The 14,769-nt window shown below is 43.7% G+C and overlaps 1 protein-coding gene across 2 annotated transcripts in view; it reads right to left on the bottom strand.

Moving 5' to 3' along the window:
• Positions 1–589: 589 nt before the first annotated feature.
• Positions 590–14,769, bottom strand: part of PIK3C3 (phosphatidylinositol 3-kinase catalytic subunit type 3) — a 111,459-nt gene continuing 97,279 nt past the window's right edge. For both annotated transcript variants that reach the window (XM_039362476.1, XM_039362477.1), the window contains 2 exons: positions 9,098–9,223; positions 590–1,211 (listed from right to left, as the gene is read on the bottom strand). In XM_039362476.1, the coding sequence (XP_039218410.1) occupies positions 1,197–1,211; positions 9,098–9,223 (141 nt within the window). In that variant the 3' untranslated portion in view covers positions 590–1,196. The remainder of the gene's footprint in view (positions 1,212–9,097; positions 9,224–14,769) is intronic.

Here is a 14,769-nt window from a genome sequence, read left to right as displayed (position 1 = left end):
TATCTGAAAATTCACCATCAATTAACCCAATTTGAGAATATTAGCCTAAGACAGAGGTAGGCAAGCTTGGCTCTTTTATGACTCGTGGACTTCAACTCCCAGAATTCCTGAGCCAGCATGGCTCAGCTTGGAAACCTCTCCCTTCCCCCTCAGCCTGGCTGGCTCAGGAATTCTGGGAGTTGAAGTCCACGAGTCATAAAAGAGCCAAGGCTGCCTATCCTTGTCCTAAGTCCTCCTGTTCGAAACGGTGAGCCTCCTAGGCCAGGGGTAGGCAACCTTGGCTCCCTTCATGACTCGTGGACTTCAACTCCCAGAATTCCTGAGCCAGCATGGCTTAGCTTGGAAACCTCTCCCTTTCCCCTCAGCGTGGCTGGCTCAGGAATTCTGGGAGTTGAAGTCCACCAGTCATAAAAGAGCCAAGGTGGCCTAAGAAATTACAAGATCCTAGTTTTACAGATAGTCACATCAAGCTGAAGTGGGTCAATCTGGAACAGAAACTGCTAGAAATAATAATAATAAAAAAGTGATTTTGTACGTAAGGGTGTGGATAGCAGAAGAAGAAAACTGAAGACGCTTTAATAAAGAGAACTTAAGATTGCACCAAAGCCACTTTATTAGATTTGGCAGATAGAGTCAACACACATTATGTTTTTCTATGGAAAGCGAAAACTTTCGCTCTCTCCCTGTCAGGCATTTGAAGTCCATCACTGATGTCTTTGAGGACTTGGTTTTGTTCCAAAATCCAGATCCGCTGAGACCTTGTTAGGATCCCATTTGCTAAACTGTAGGAATCAACCTACTCTTAAAAGGAAGGTCCGACTTAGTTCGGACCCCAAACTTCAGTCCCAAGTTCATAAGCTTTGGCCGCAGGTATCTTTCCATAGTTGTGTTCTTCTACGGGGACCATCAAGACATTTCAGGCTTTTTGTCCCAACAAACCACAATAATAGGTGCCCAGATGTCCTTCAAAAACCGTAAGACATTTATTTTCTTCTTGTTATGGTGGTTTTTTCCAAACTATGAATGATAACCAAGAGTGAAGAACATACAACACCCTTGATTGACCTAATTCGGAATGGCAATTCTTGATAAATGGATTATCCAAGGAAGAAAAGTTACACCCTGGTTTGATGTTATCTTCAGCAGTTCCACGCAACAGCTGTGTGTGAATTCTTGTCTTCAAAAGGGAGGAGGTCTCATTTTCTCCAGTACTGAGTGAGAGAAAGAAAACATTAAGGAAGGCAGTGCTTTATTTGATTACCCTACTACGAGTAGTAATAATAATAATAATAATAATAATAATAATAATAATACCATCAAACATCCACATCTGCCTATCCCAGGTCCTGGGTAAGGACTCGATAGGTAGACAAAATGCCAAATCCAGTTTGAACATCTGGCTGACTGTGCGATGATCCAAAATAATAATAATAATATCAAATACCCACATCTGCCTATCCCAGGTCCTTGGGAAGGACTCGATAGGTAGACAAAATGCCAAATCCAGTCTGAACATCTGGTTGATTGTGCGATGATCAATAATAATAATAATAATACCCATTGTCATCGGGGCACTGGGAACTATGTCCAAAAATTTTGTAAAATACATCAAGAAACTGCAGCTTTCTGCAATAACTCCAGCAATGTTACAAAAAACTGCGCTACTCGGAACATTGCATATTTTAAGGAGGTACCTGGTTGACACCTAGGATGCTGGCACCATTTCAGACAAATGGCTATCCAGTCTCTTCTTAAAAACATCCAGTGTTGGAGCCTTCACAGTTTCTGGAGGCAGGTTGTTCCACTGGTTAATGGTTCTCACTGTCAGGAAGTTTCTCCTTAGTTCTAGGTTGCTTCTCTCCTTGATTAATTTCCATCTGTTGCTTCTTGTCCTGCCTTCAGGCGCTTTGGAGAATAGCTTGACTCCCTCTTCTTTGGGGCAGCCCCTGAGATACTGGAATACTTCTACCATGTCCCCCCTCGTCCTTCTCTTCATTAAACTAGACATACCCAATTCCAGCAACCGTTCCTTATATGTTTCAGCCTCCATTCCTATAATCATTTTTGTTGCTCTTCTCTGCACTCTTTCTAGAGTCTCAGCATCTTTTTTACATTGTGGTGACCAAAACTGGATGCAGGATTCCAAGTGTGGCCTTATAAAGGCCTTTTAAAGCAGTACTAACACTTCACATGATCTTGATTCTATCCCTCTATTAATGCAGCCTAGCACTGTGTTCTCTTTTTCCCTTAATATTTACTGTCTCATATTCAAATTAGTAAATTTCTAATTACTGTATATCAACTCAATCAGAACATCATTGTTACATTTATCAATAAATTTTGGGTTTATATATATCTTAATTACATTCCATCTTCATAAACAATCCATACGCTGTTATTAATTTTTACTCATTTTTTTTACTTTCTTATCAATATTCCAATTTAACCTTTGATATTTATAGTTTTATAGTTTATAGTTTTCAGACTTTGGGTAACCCAAATTTCCCTTATCTCACTTCGTAACAAACTATAATATCCAAAATACATATTTTATCTCTTTGAATATAAGAGATATCTAGTTCCCATCATATTAAATCATCTACTTAATAACACAATATCCCCTTTAATAAATCAAAATCATATATATATATATATATATATAGCCTGGGTTAATCAATAAATCAAACATATTCATAATATTTAACTTTCTTTAACTTTTTAAGTCTAATTTTTAAATATTAAGCGATGAAATCCTTATTTTCATCTAGTTTCCAAATATTATAAATCTAATAACCAAAATTCCCCTTATCTCAACATCTCCCTTTAACCCCATGCCCCTAGTGATTTTTTTTAAAAAAAAAAACAATTCTCAAACCAGGTCAAGTGACAGATAATTTGGCCACAGGGCATGGGAGACATTTAAGCAGTGATTAACTTAATTAAAGGCTGTGTGCTGGGCGAAGAACAACGTTGTGTTTTATTGTCCTGCATCTCTAACATCAAGAGAAGCTCTTTCGATCCCGATCTTGAAAAGAGGAAAGCAAAACTGGGCCTGAAGGCAACTGCCAAAAAGGCCAACACAGTACTGGGCTGCATTAACAGAGGGATAGAATCAAGATCATGTGCAGTATTAATACCACTTTACAAGGCCTTGGTAAGGCCACACTTGGAATACTGCATCCAGTTTTGGTCACCACGATGTAAAAAAGATGTTGAGACTCTAGAAAGAGTACAGAGAAGAGTAACAATGATGATTAGGGAGCTGGAGGCTAAAACATATGAGGAATGGCTGCTGGAATTGGGTCTGTCTAGTTTAACGAAGAGAAGGACAAGGGGGGACATGATAGCAGCGTTCCAATATCTCAGGGGCTGCCCCAAAGAAGAGGGAGTCAAGCTATTCTCCAAAGCGCCTGAAGGCAGGACAAGAAGCAACGGATGGAAACTAATTAAGGAGAGAAGCAACCTAGAACTAAGGAGAAACTTCCTGACAGTGAGAACAACTAACCAGTGGATCAACCTGCCTCCAGAAGCTGTGAATGCTCCAACACTGGAAGGTTTTAAGAAGAGACTGGACAGCCATTTGTCTGAAATGGTATAGGGTACACTTCTGATATATTCTCGCACCCCCCCCCTTACGAAAGTTCAAACAAATTATGCATATACAGTACGGTATAATTTTGATAGTCCAAGTTTTCGCACCTCCTGGAATATCATCTTGCACCCCCAGGGGGGTACGAGCACCCCTGGTTGGGAAGCCCTGTACTCGTATATAAACAGAGAACAAACCCCACTCCCTTCTAGCACTGATGAGGTTACCTAGTTGGGTCATGAAACGTCTGCAAGAAAGCAGCCAAAGTCAGACAGTGCCTAGGACCCAAGCGCTTAACCCTGAATCCCGAATATTCTCTTCCATTGAAACCCAGTTGATGGCAGTTGAGAATGGAGCTTTTCTAACCATTTCTCTTAGCTTGGGAGCAGTGGTGAAATTCAGCCGGTTCACACCACTTCGACAAAACCAGTAGCTAATTTTTTGTTGGCCAGGCCCAGAATGGACTTCCGGAAGCGGCATCCACGCAGAGAACCAGTTGTGCACATATGTGAATCCCACCACTGACCTGAAGGCAAGACAAGAATCAACGGATGGAAACTGATCAAGGAGAGAAGTAACCTAGAACTAAGGAGAAATTTCCAGAAAGAAGGAAAGAAAGAGAGAGAGAGAGAGAGAGAGAGAGAGAGAGAGAGAGAGAGAGAGAGAGAGAGAGAAAGAAAGAGAGAAGGGAAGGAAGGAAGGAAGGAAGGAAAGACAGACAGACAGAAAGAAAGAAAGAAAGAAAGAAAGAAAGAAAGAAAGAAAGAAAGAAAGAAAGAAAGAAAGAAAGAAAGAAAGAAAGAGTGGTGGGATTCAACCGGTTCGCACCACTTTGGCAGAACTGGTAAGCTAATTTTTTGTTGCCCAGGCCCAGAATGGACTTCCAGAAGCGGCATCCACACAGAGAACCAGTTGTTCACATATTTGAATCCCACCACTGGATAGATAGATAGATAGATAGATAGATAGATAGATAGATAGATAGATAGACAGACAGACAGACAAACAGACAGAAAGATACAATGGTGGGATTCAGCCAATGCGCACCACTTCAGCAGAACTGGTAAGCTAATTTTTTGTTGCCCAGGCCCAGAATGGACTTCTGGAAGCGGCATCCACACAGAGAACCAGTTATTCACATATTTGAATCCCACACTGGATAGATAGATAGATAGATAGATAGATAGATAGATAGATAGATAGATAGATAGATAGATAGATAGATAGATACACAGATAGAGATAGATAGATAGATAGATAGATAGATAGATAGATGGATGGATGGATGGATGGATGGATGGATGGACGGACGGACAGACAGACAGACACAGTAGTGGGATTCAGCCAGTTTGCACCACTTTAACAGAACCAGTAGCTAATTTTTTGTTCCCCAGGCCCAGAATGGACTTCCGGAAGCGGCATCCATACAGAGAACCGGTTGTTCACGTATTTGAATCCCACCACTGCTTCGGAGTTATATCTGTCCTCTATGAGAAGGTATGACATTATCAAGTAAGTCAGCCTGTGCTCCTTCAAGCCCTAGGAGGCAACGTTTGGTTTCTTTTCCTATAATATATTTAGCACGCTTTATTGGCCCGACAATGTAGGAAAGAGAAGGAAGGGAAGAGTTAAAATTTATACCTGGCAAAGAACCAAGAATGGAGAGGGCGGAAAAGAACGGAATCTAAGTGTGCTCAAAGGGATACTGAGGCATAATACTTAATGCTAAAATAGCTGTTTTGAGAGTGCTTTACATGAAATTATCTTGGAAGAATTTTTACAAGCCAGCATAAAAGGCCGGGCAACCTTTTGATGGTCTGGGGGAATATTTAACTTTCTGATGTGCAATAAAAGGATCGTCTCTCTATCCGTCCACCCCACCCCCAAATCTGAGGAAAGAGGCACAAGATTGAATTTTGCTTTGCTTTCCAAAGTTGTGGTAAGCATGTTTAAGACTTGCGCTGCGGTTTTTGTGCCTTTCCCATATCAAGATGCTTATTCATAATTTATGGAGGCTAGGGATAGTTTTTCAAATATTTATTGGTAATTTATTCTGTTGGAATGGTAAATGATTTTTTTTTTTTTACAGTTTTGATGCTACGATGATTGAGTTCCCTGAGACATTCAGAAGAGGCTTATAGATCAGCAGGCTGAGCTGGAAGGTGGAGTTAAACAGGTCAGCAGTTTGGAATCTTTGCGTAGCCACAAGAGACCCAAGTAACTCTTGTGATTCCGTGCCAGCCTGTGCTCCCAACAGCTCAGTCTGAGGAATCTGAGTAGGAGGTGGAGGAGGCATTTGAAGGGCCATCAGGGGAAAAGGGAGGCTCTGATGAATTACAGGAGTCACGGTTTGATGCAGAGCCTGGGCCCTCCAGTCGTGTTCCTGATGAAGCTCAGCTGTGTGAGGAGAATGAGTCAGACTCGGAGGACTCACACCTGATGGACATGCTAATTGATGCTCGCACACGTCGTCAATTAGCGAGAGTAAATCAGCAGCAGTCAATACGGCAACTCCAGAGTAAAAAAAGAAGGCAATGAGAGGCAACACCTTGGGACTGCAGTATAAAAAGAGGTGTGGGAGGTGCTGGTTGCTGAAGGCAACCGTTTGCAAAGTGCTTCTTGGAATCCTGGTCTGTTCGTCTTGCTTGTGACTACTCTTCTGTTTGCATCATGTTTCCTGTGGATTATTTCCTTCCTTTGGACTTGAGTTTTGCTGTTTGTGTTTTGGACTATTTGACAGGTTTGTCACCCGTATTAAAAGGGGTTTGTTTTGTTTTAAAGTCTCCAGCCTATTGTATCAACAGGGGTTTGGTCCTTGTGCCTTTAACAAGGATGGCAATAGGCTGGGATAGAACAGTAACACCCCGTCCCCAATAAATTCTGTTGATCTTTATCTAGCACTAATTTAGGATTAATGTCAGGTGCAAAGAACCAGGAGCATTTGTTGAGTTCAAAGCAGCAAAGAATTTATTACTGGGGAGACATGATAGCAGTATTTCAGTATTTGAGGGGCGGCCACAAAGAAGAGGGCATCAAACTATTCTCCAAAGCACCAGAGGGCAGGACAAGAAACAATGGATGGAAACTGATCAAAGAGAGAAGCAACCTGGAATTAAGGAGAAACTTCCCGACAGTGAGGACAATTAACCAGTGGAACAGAAGTTGCTTCCAGAAATCGTGGGTGCTCCATCACTGGAGATTTTTAAGAAGGACTGTCTGTAAATGGGAGATTAAGCCAATCTGGGCTCCAGCCATTTCGGAAACAAGGGAACTTGGATAGAGTTCATGTTCGTTCTCTGAAAATAACCGCCAGCAACATTAAAGTGAGGACATCAACGGACACCAGCAATGTGTTAATGCTTTGGTCAGATTTCTCCTGCTTTAATGGGCCCAAGGGGATAATTTGTCCGCAGACATCCGAGAAGTCTAGTGCTTAATAGGGAAGTTCCCAAAGGAATGGAAGAACAGTCTTACGTGCTCAGAGACAGGCTGAAGTACAGCTACTGGTGGCGGCACAAGTGGTTAGAAAGCAGCATTGCAGGGTATTTCTGCTGACTGCCAAATGCCAGCAGTTCGATTCTCACTGGCTCAAGGTTGACTCAGCCTTCCATCCTTCTGAGGTTGGTAAAACGAGGACCCAGATTTCTGGGGTCAATATGCTGACTCAGTAAACCGCTTAGAGAGGGTTGTAAAGCACTATGAAGCGGTATATAAGTCTATTGCTATTGCTCTTTCTTTCTTTCTTCCTTCCTTCCTTCCTTCCTTCCTTCCTTCCTTCCTTCCTTCCTTCCTTCCTTCCTTCCTTCCTTCCTTCCTTCCTTCCTTCCTTCTTTCCCCCTCCCTGTTCCTTTCTTCCTTCCTTCCTCTGCCCACATCCTGAAGTTCGATCCTGACCGGCTCAAGGTTGAGTCAGCGTTCCATCCTTCTGAGGTTGGTAAAATGAGGACCCAGATTTCTGGGGTCAATATGCTGACTCAGTAAACCGCTTAGAGAGGGTTGTAAAGCACTATGAAGCGGTATATAAGTCTAAGGGCTATTGCTATTGCCCTTCCTTCCTTCCTTCCTTCCTTCCTTCCTTCCTTCCTTCCTTCCTTCCTTCCTTCCTTCCTTCCTTCCTTTCCTTCCTTCCCCCTCCCTGTTCCTTCCTTCCTTCCTTCCTCTGCCCACATCCTGAAGTTTGATCCTGACCGGCTCAAGGTTGACTCAGCGTTCCATCCTTCTGAGGTTGGTAAAATAAGGACTCAGATTTCTGGGGTCAATAAGCTGACTCTGTAAACCATTTAGAGAGTGGTAAAGTAATATGGAGCTGTACATAGGTCTAAGTGCTATTGCCCTTCCTTCCTTCCTTCCTTCCTTCCTTCCTTCCTTCCTTCCTTCCTTCCTTCCTTCCTTCCTTCCTTCCTTCCTTCCTTCCTTCCTCCCTCCCTCCCTCCCCCTCCTCCCTCCCTTTCTTCCTTCCTACCTTCCTTCCTTCCTTCCAAGAGCCATGGTGGCGCAGAGGTTAGAATGCAGTATTGCAAGCAAACTCTGCCCACTGCCAGCAGTTCTATCCTGACCGGCTCAAGGTTGACTCAGCTCTCCATCCTTCTGAGGTCGGTCAAATGAGGACCCAGATTGTTGGGGGGCAAGATGCTGACTCTGTAAACTGCTTAGAGAGGGCTGTAAAGCACTGTGGAGTAGTATATAAGTCTAAGTGCTATTGTTATTGCTATTATTTCCTTCCTTCCGTTTTGGTCACATTACAAAATAGATGCTGAGGCTTTGGAAAAAGTACAGAGAAGAGCAACTAAGATGATTAAAGGCTTGGAGACTAAAACATACAAAGAACTCCCCTTCTCATTCACCTATTCACTCCTAATTTTAAGGGGAAGGAAGAGCCCCAAGGAGTATTAACTATTTTGATGCTGAATTCCAGCCGTGGCATCTCATTGGGACTGCATATCAAATGTTGGGGCTTTATGTTTGATCTGGGGATTAGCCATCACTGTTCTCAGGAGAAAAAATGAGAGAACGTCGTTGCCTTCCTGAGCTGGCAATCCTTAATTCTGTTAGATGAGGAAAGAGGGACCCAAAGATTCCTGGTTTGGTCTAGGACAGGGGTAGGCAACCTGGGCTCTTTTATGACTCGTGGACTTCAACTCCCAGAATTCCTGAGCCAGCCATGCTGAGGGGACAGGGAGAGGTTTCCAAGCTGAGCCATGCTGGCTCAGGAATTCTGGGAGTTGAAGTCCACGAGTCATGAAGGGGCCATAGTTTCCCCCATGCTGGCTCAGGAATTCTGGGAGTTGAAGTCCACAAGTCATAAAGCAGCCTAGGCCTAGGCCAGGGGTAGGCAACCTGGGCTCTTTTATGACTCATGGACTTCAACTCCCAGAATTCCTGAGCCAGCCATGCTGAGGGGACAGGGAGAGGTTTCCAAGCTGAGCCACTTGAAGTTGAAGTCCACGAGTCATAAAAGAGCCCAGGTTGCCTACCCCTGGTCTAGGAGAATCTTGATGAAGTTCTTACCTGAGCAAACTTATGGATCTGTTCCACCATCGCTGCAAAGAGAGCATGGACACTTTCGTCAATCAGGCTCTGCATGTAGTGTACAGCTTCCTCATCAGACAGATCCAGACGGAATTTGTCTTGAACCTGAGAAGAACAAGAAAGGAGGACCAAGAACACAATTCTGAATTTATGATCAACTACATAAAGTAAGCAGAAAATGTATGTATGTATGTCAATATGTCTGTCTGTCTGTCTGTCTGTCTGTCTCTCTCTATCTATCTATCTCTCTATCTCTCTATCTATCTTCTCTCTCTCTCCTCTTTCTGTTTTCTTTCTCTCTCTTGTCCTTAGAGTTCTTTGAGCTTAGTTGTTTTCTTGCAGACGTTTCATTACCCAATTAGATAACATCAGGAGTGCTAAAAATACATTTCCTAATTGGATAAGGTTGAAAGGTCTGCAAGAACACAAGCAAGCTCAAAGGCCCAAGGACACCACAGCACTACAAATATTCTGTTTTGTTGATCTCTCTCTCCCTCCCTCCCTCCCTCCCTCCCTCCCTCCCTCCCTCCCTCCCTCCCTCCCTACCTACCTACCTATGATCTCTGTTTGTCTGTCTGTCTATCTATGTTTGTCTGTCTGTCTGTCTATCCATCTATCCCGTCCATCCGTATCTGTCTGTCTGTCTATCTGCCTGCCTGCCTGTCTGCCTACCTATCTATCAATCTATGATCTCTGTCTGTCTGTCTATCTATCTCAGTGCTTCTCAACGTTTGTGTGACGGCGACCCCTGTCATACAAACATTCTGTGCATGCGCAGCGCTGCGCGCATGGGGGCAGGGCCCCCATGCGCGGCGCGCATGCGCGATGCCCCCACACGCGGCGCGCATGCGCGATGCCCCCATGCGCGGCACGCATGCGCGATGCCCCCATGCGCGGCACGCATGCGCGATGCCCCCATGCGCGGTGCGCATGCGCAACCCCATGCGCGGCGCCACCATGCGTGACGTGCATGCGTGACAGTGCCCCCATGCGCGATGCGCATGCGCGACAGTGCCCCCATGCGCGACGCGCATGCACGGCGTCGCCCCCCATGCGCGGCACCGCGAAAAATGGCAGATCGCCACCTTTGGCGACCCCCGAAAAATGGTCGATTGACCCCAAATGGGGTCGCGACCCATAGGTTGAGAACCGCTGATCTATCTGTCTGTCTCGTTCTGTCCGTCTGTCTGTCTATCCATCCGTCTGTGTCTGTCTGTGTCTGCCTACCTACCTAAGTATCTATCTATCTATCTGTCTGTCTGTCTGTCTGTCTGTCTCCCTGCCTACCTACCTACCTCTCTCTCTCTCTCTCTCTCTCTCTCTCTCTCTCTCTCTCTCTCTATCTCTCTATCTATCATCTCTTTCTTTCTCTCATCTATCTAAAAATCCAAATCCAAATTAGGCTCACCTTCCTCGCTGTGTCAACCCAGAGCCACCAATTCTAGCAGAAACCCAACCTTCTGAAGGCCAGGCCCCATAAATTGTGGAAGTCATGCCTACGCTGTATTTATGGACGTGGATATATCTGCCAGCAACCAGACTCAAAAGAAGGCTAAGAGCAGGACAGAAGGTAAAAGCTTTTTAGCATGAACTCAATTATCTGTAAAATGAGATGCTTCCTTCATACAACTTACTGATCCCCATAACCATGTATCACTCGTTCTCTTTCAGTCACAAAACTGTTCTCAACCACAACCACATAACCAAACAGAAAATCACAGATAGTTTTTTCTGTTCTTCTTGTAGAAAGGATAAGAAAAAGAAAAGGGGAGGGGGAGGAAGGAAAAAGGAGGGAGGGAGGGAGGAAAGGGAAGGAAAATGGAGGGAGGGAGGAAAGAAGGAAAAGGAAGGAAGGGTAAGGGAAGGGAAGGGCAGAAGGAAGGAAAATGGAGGGAGGGAGGGAGGGAGGGAGGAAGGAAGGAAAAGGAAGGGTAAGGGAACGAAGGAAGGAAGGAAAATGGAAGCAAAGAAGGAAAGAAAGAAGGAAGGAAGAGGAAAAGGGAGGAAGCAAGGAAGGAAGATGAGAGGGAGGGAGGGAGAAAGGAAGGAAAGAAAGAAAGAAGGAAGGAAGGAAGGAAAAGAGAAGGAAGGAGCAAAGAAAGAGAAAGAAAGAAAGAAAGAAAGAAAGAAAGAAAGAAAGAAAGAAAGAAAGAAAGGAAAGTTTGTAAACTTAGGTGGGTGTCTCCTTTTACGACCATCATAATCTATGAACAGTAAGTTGAAGACGATCTGAATGTATGTATGTATGTGTCACAGAAAGACAGATACAGACACTAGTTCAACTGTTTTGCAGAACAGAATAATTAAGGAAAAGAAAAGAGAGCCGGTTATGCCTTCGTACTGCTAAATTGATTGCAATTGTCTGTTCCTTCAAGGAAATGTGCAATTAAAGTGCGATTCAATTAAAAAGGGAAGAATCTGAGGCAAGGTAAGAGATTATTTCTTTGGGAGGTCACTGCAGGATCACGATTTTATCGAAAAGGAGAGATTCCGTTTAGAAAACATCCTACAAAGCAGGTAAAATCTTGGAACGGTTGAGGGAAGTAGCGTGTGCATAGCTTTGTCACACAAGCCTGAGCAATTGTGGAAGCATTTTAGCAAGATCCCAAAATAAAACTGTAAGTGGAAAAAGCAGGATTCAAGTAAACAATCACATATTGCATTTTGCATACTTGTGGTTTTTTTTATTTAAAAAAAACCCTTTCTATTAAAACAAGAGCTTCATTTATACAGCAGTTAAAATTATAAATGCTTTCCTAGTAAATAGTATTCTAGGAGGAGAAGAAGATAAAGAAATTGAGATATAATTTCTGCAATGCTTCCACAGAGGCCGTTACAATTATCTTTCCAATAGCATCTAATTAGGTATGGATTTTAGACCATTTGTAAGTCCTGATGCGGAAGTGGGAGGCCAGAGGAAAAGTGAAGATTACAAATTATTGGTCCAATATTGGCCCAAGACATAAAGAATGATAATTCGATGTTTTCAATTCTAGCCACAACTTTTCCTTTTAGGATTGATGGACAAAACAGATAAGAAAGAGTCGTGGGCGACTTTTTCAGTCTAGGATTACTGCAGTGAGATTATTATATGCTTGTCGAAAGGTCTCAAAAAGGGATCATGTGCCCCCCCCACCGGGGAGGCTGCCACCATCATAAATATGAAGCAGTTGCCAAGCATCTGAATGTTGATCCCAGGACCCTGGGGGAGGCTGCAACGGTCGTAAGTGTGAAAAAAAGTCCCTTTTTTCAGTACCGTTGTAACTTCAATCACTAAATGAATTTGTCAACTAACTAAGATGCTAACATCGGATGTTCTTGCTTTGACAGCAGATGGAAATGCAGCCATTTTACTCTTTTGCTTTTTAGAGTTAGTTCATGCTGGGAGGGGGAATGTGGATGAGAGTCCAGCTAGTCATAACAATAATAACTCAGCCATGGGAACCCAAGGTCATTGGGCCCAGAGCTGGTAGAGTTTTGGCCGGCTGCAGAGCTGGGGAGAAAGCCCGGGCTTCAAGCTAATTGGGGAATGTGATTTATGACCGTTTATTGGAGGAGGGAATTGTTCTGTCCCAGCCTACGTGAGTCCTTGTTATGCTCACAAGGAGAAACCCGTCTTCCAAATAAGCAGGCTGGAACCGCAGGAAAAAACCGATCCCCTTTTATTATTATTCACAGACCTGAGTCAATGTCCAAGGCAAACAAAACACAGTTCACAGAAACTCGATCCTCAACACGAACGGTTGCCTTCGACAACCAGCACCTCCCATACCTTCCCTTTTATAATTCCACCAAGGTGTGGCTTCCTAATGCCTTCTCCTTTGCCTTTGGAGCCGCCCCATTGCATTTCTCTGTCCTACTTGCTTCTTTTCCTGCACATTCGTGCATCCAGGATTTGCCCCAGCTGTTCTTCATCACTGTCCAACTCAGACTCCCAGCACAGCTGTGTCTCAGCCTGAGCACGAGTAGAGGGGCCAGGCTCCTCGTCAGACTGTAAGTCTTGGAGCTCCTCAGAGCCTTCTCTGAGTCTGTTGTCACTCCAGGCCCCCTCCTCCTCATCTGATTCCTCAGACTCAGCTGCCGGGTCCACAGGCTGGCGAGGAATCACAACATGAATTGTGCTTTGTTACTTTGTGCTCAGGGGAGGGGAATTTTGGCTTCAACTATTTTGGCTTCAACTATGTAGTGCCGATACTTTGCTTCTCGAATAAAAGATTCTTTAAGGTAAACAATGCCTCGAAGTTCTTTTGAAGAGTTTCATCTGTTGGAACCATGACAGAATGAGTCTAAGTAGAGGTCTACCTAAGTATCTACATTTCCCAGACACTAAATATTCCAGATAGACAAATTACGAGGGCTGAAATCTCAGAAGTCCCCAGTTTTTGGAGAGACTATTCTCCACTCAAGCCCAGCTTCACTGTGAACGCAAACTGCCCACGGAGGATGCAACAGGTGGACCGTACTATCGGATAATACAGAGACGGGGGAAAGCAATTTTCCGAGGCTTTAGTGGGTCTTAGACAACAGAGTAACTGTAAAGACAGCTTTTTAAATGGATACACATCACAGCTTCCCAGGAAACTTTCCATTAGTGTCAGCCTGAACCGCAAATTTTGCTCAACCTCTCGGGAGAGGGCAGATAATGCAGCTGTCTTCTCAAGCAAAGATCTCCAGGGCATTTAAACAAAATAGCCTTTGACTATCTTTCTACAGAATTGGCTTGGCCATATGTGGCTATCAATCCAGAGTTACTGGAATTACTGATGACTGATGCCAGGACTGATTTTAAAGATGTCAGCTTAATAAACACCAGTGAAACAGGATTGATAAAATTCAGCTCCAGTAAGCGAGAATACTTTTTATTTCATTCGTTCAGTGGCCTCAGTATACTCTCTCTCTCTCACTCTCTCTCTCTTTCTCATCTCTTATCTTTCTCACTCCCTCCCTATTCTATCTATCTATCTATCTATCTATCTATCTATCTATCTATCTATCTATCTATCTATCTATCTGTCATCTCTTCCTTATCTCTATCTCTTATCTCTCTCTCTCTCTCTCTCTCTCTCTCTCTCTCTCTCTCTCTCTCTTTATCGTCTCTTTCTTATCTCTATTTCTTATCTCTCTCTCTCTCTCTCTCTGTCATCTCTTTCTTATCTCTATTTCTTATCTTTCTCTCTCTCTCCCTATCTATCTATCTATCTATCTATCTATCATCTCTTTCTTATCTCTATTTCTTATCTTTCTCTCTCCCTATCCTATCCTATCCTATCCTATCCTATCCTATCTGTCTCTGTCCGTCTATCTATCTATCTATCTATCTATCTATCTATCTATCTATCTATCTATCATCTGTTTATGAATCAGTCAATCAATCAATTATATTTAAGAACAGCCCATCTGTGAAACAGCATGTGAAATTTAAAAGAGGCAGGAATTGATTAAAAAGTTGGGGGGTGGGTTTTCAGGTCACCAGCCAGCCCCATGGCTCAGTGCCCCAAGCAAGGGTGCAGACCTATGTTCTGACTCCTTTATGGAAGGTCAGGAGAGTGGGGATCTACCTCTTCTCTGGGGCTGTGGGTGGGGAGAATGATCAGATCCCACCTTAGACATGAAATCCAACTGGGTGACTCTGGGCCAATTACCAGGAGACG

This window comes from Crotalus tigris, unplaced genomic scaffold (genome assembly GCF_016545835.1).
Source record: "Crotalus tigris isolate CLP2741 ecotype Arizona unplaced genomic scaffold, ASM1654583v1 scf7180000019466.1154592, whole genome shotgun sequence".
Classification (NCBI taxonomy): Eukaryota; Metazoa; Chordata; class Lepidosauria; order Squamata; family Viperidae; genus Crotalus; species Crotalus tigris.
Note: the sequence above shows the minus strand (reverse complement) of the source record. Positions and strands in the feature narration are given on the sequence as shown.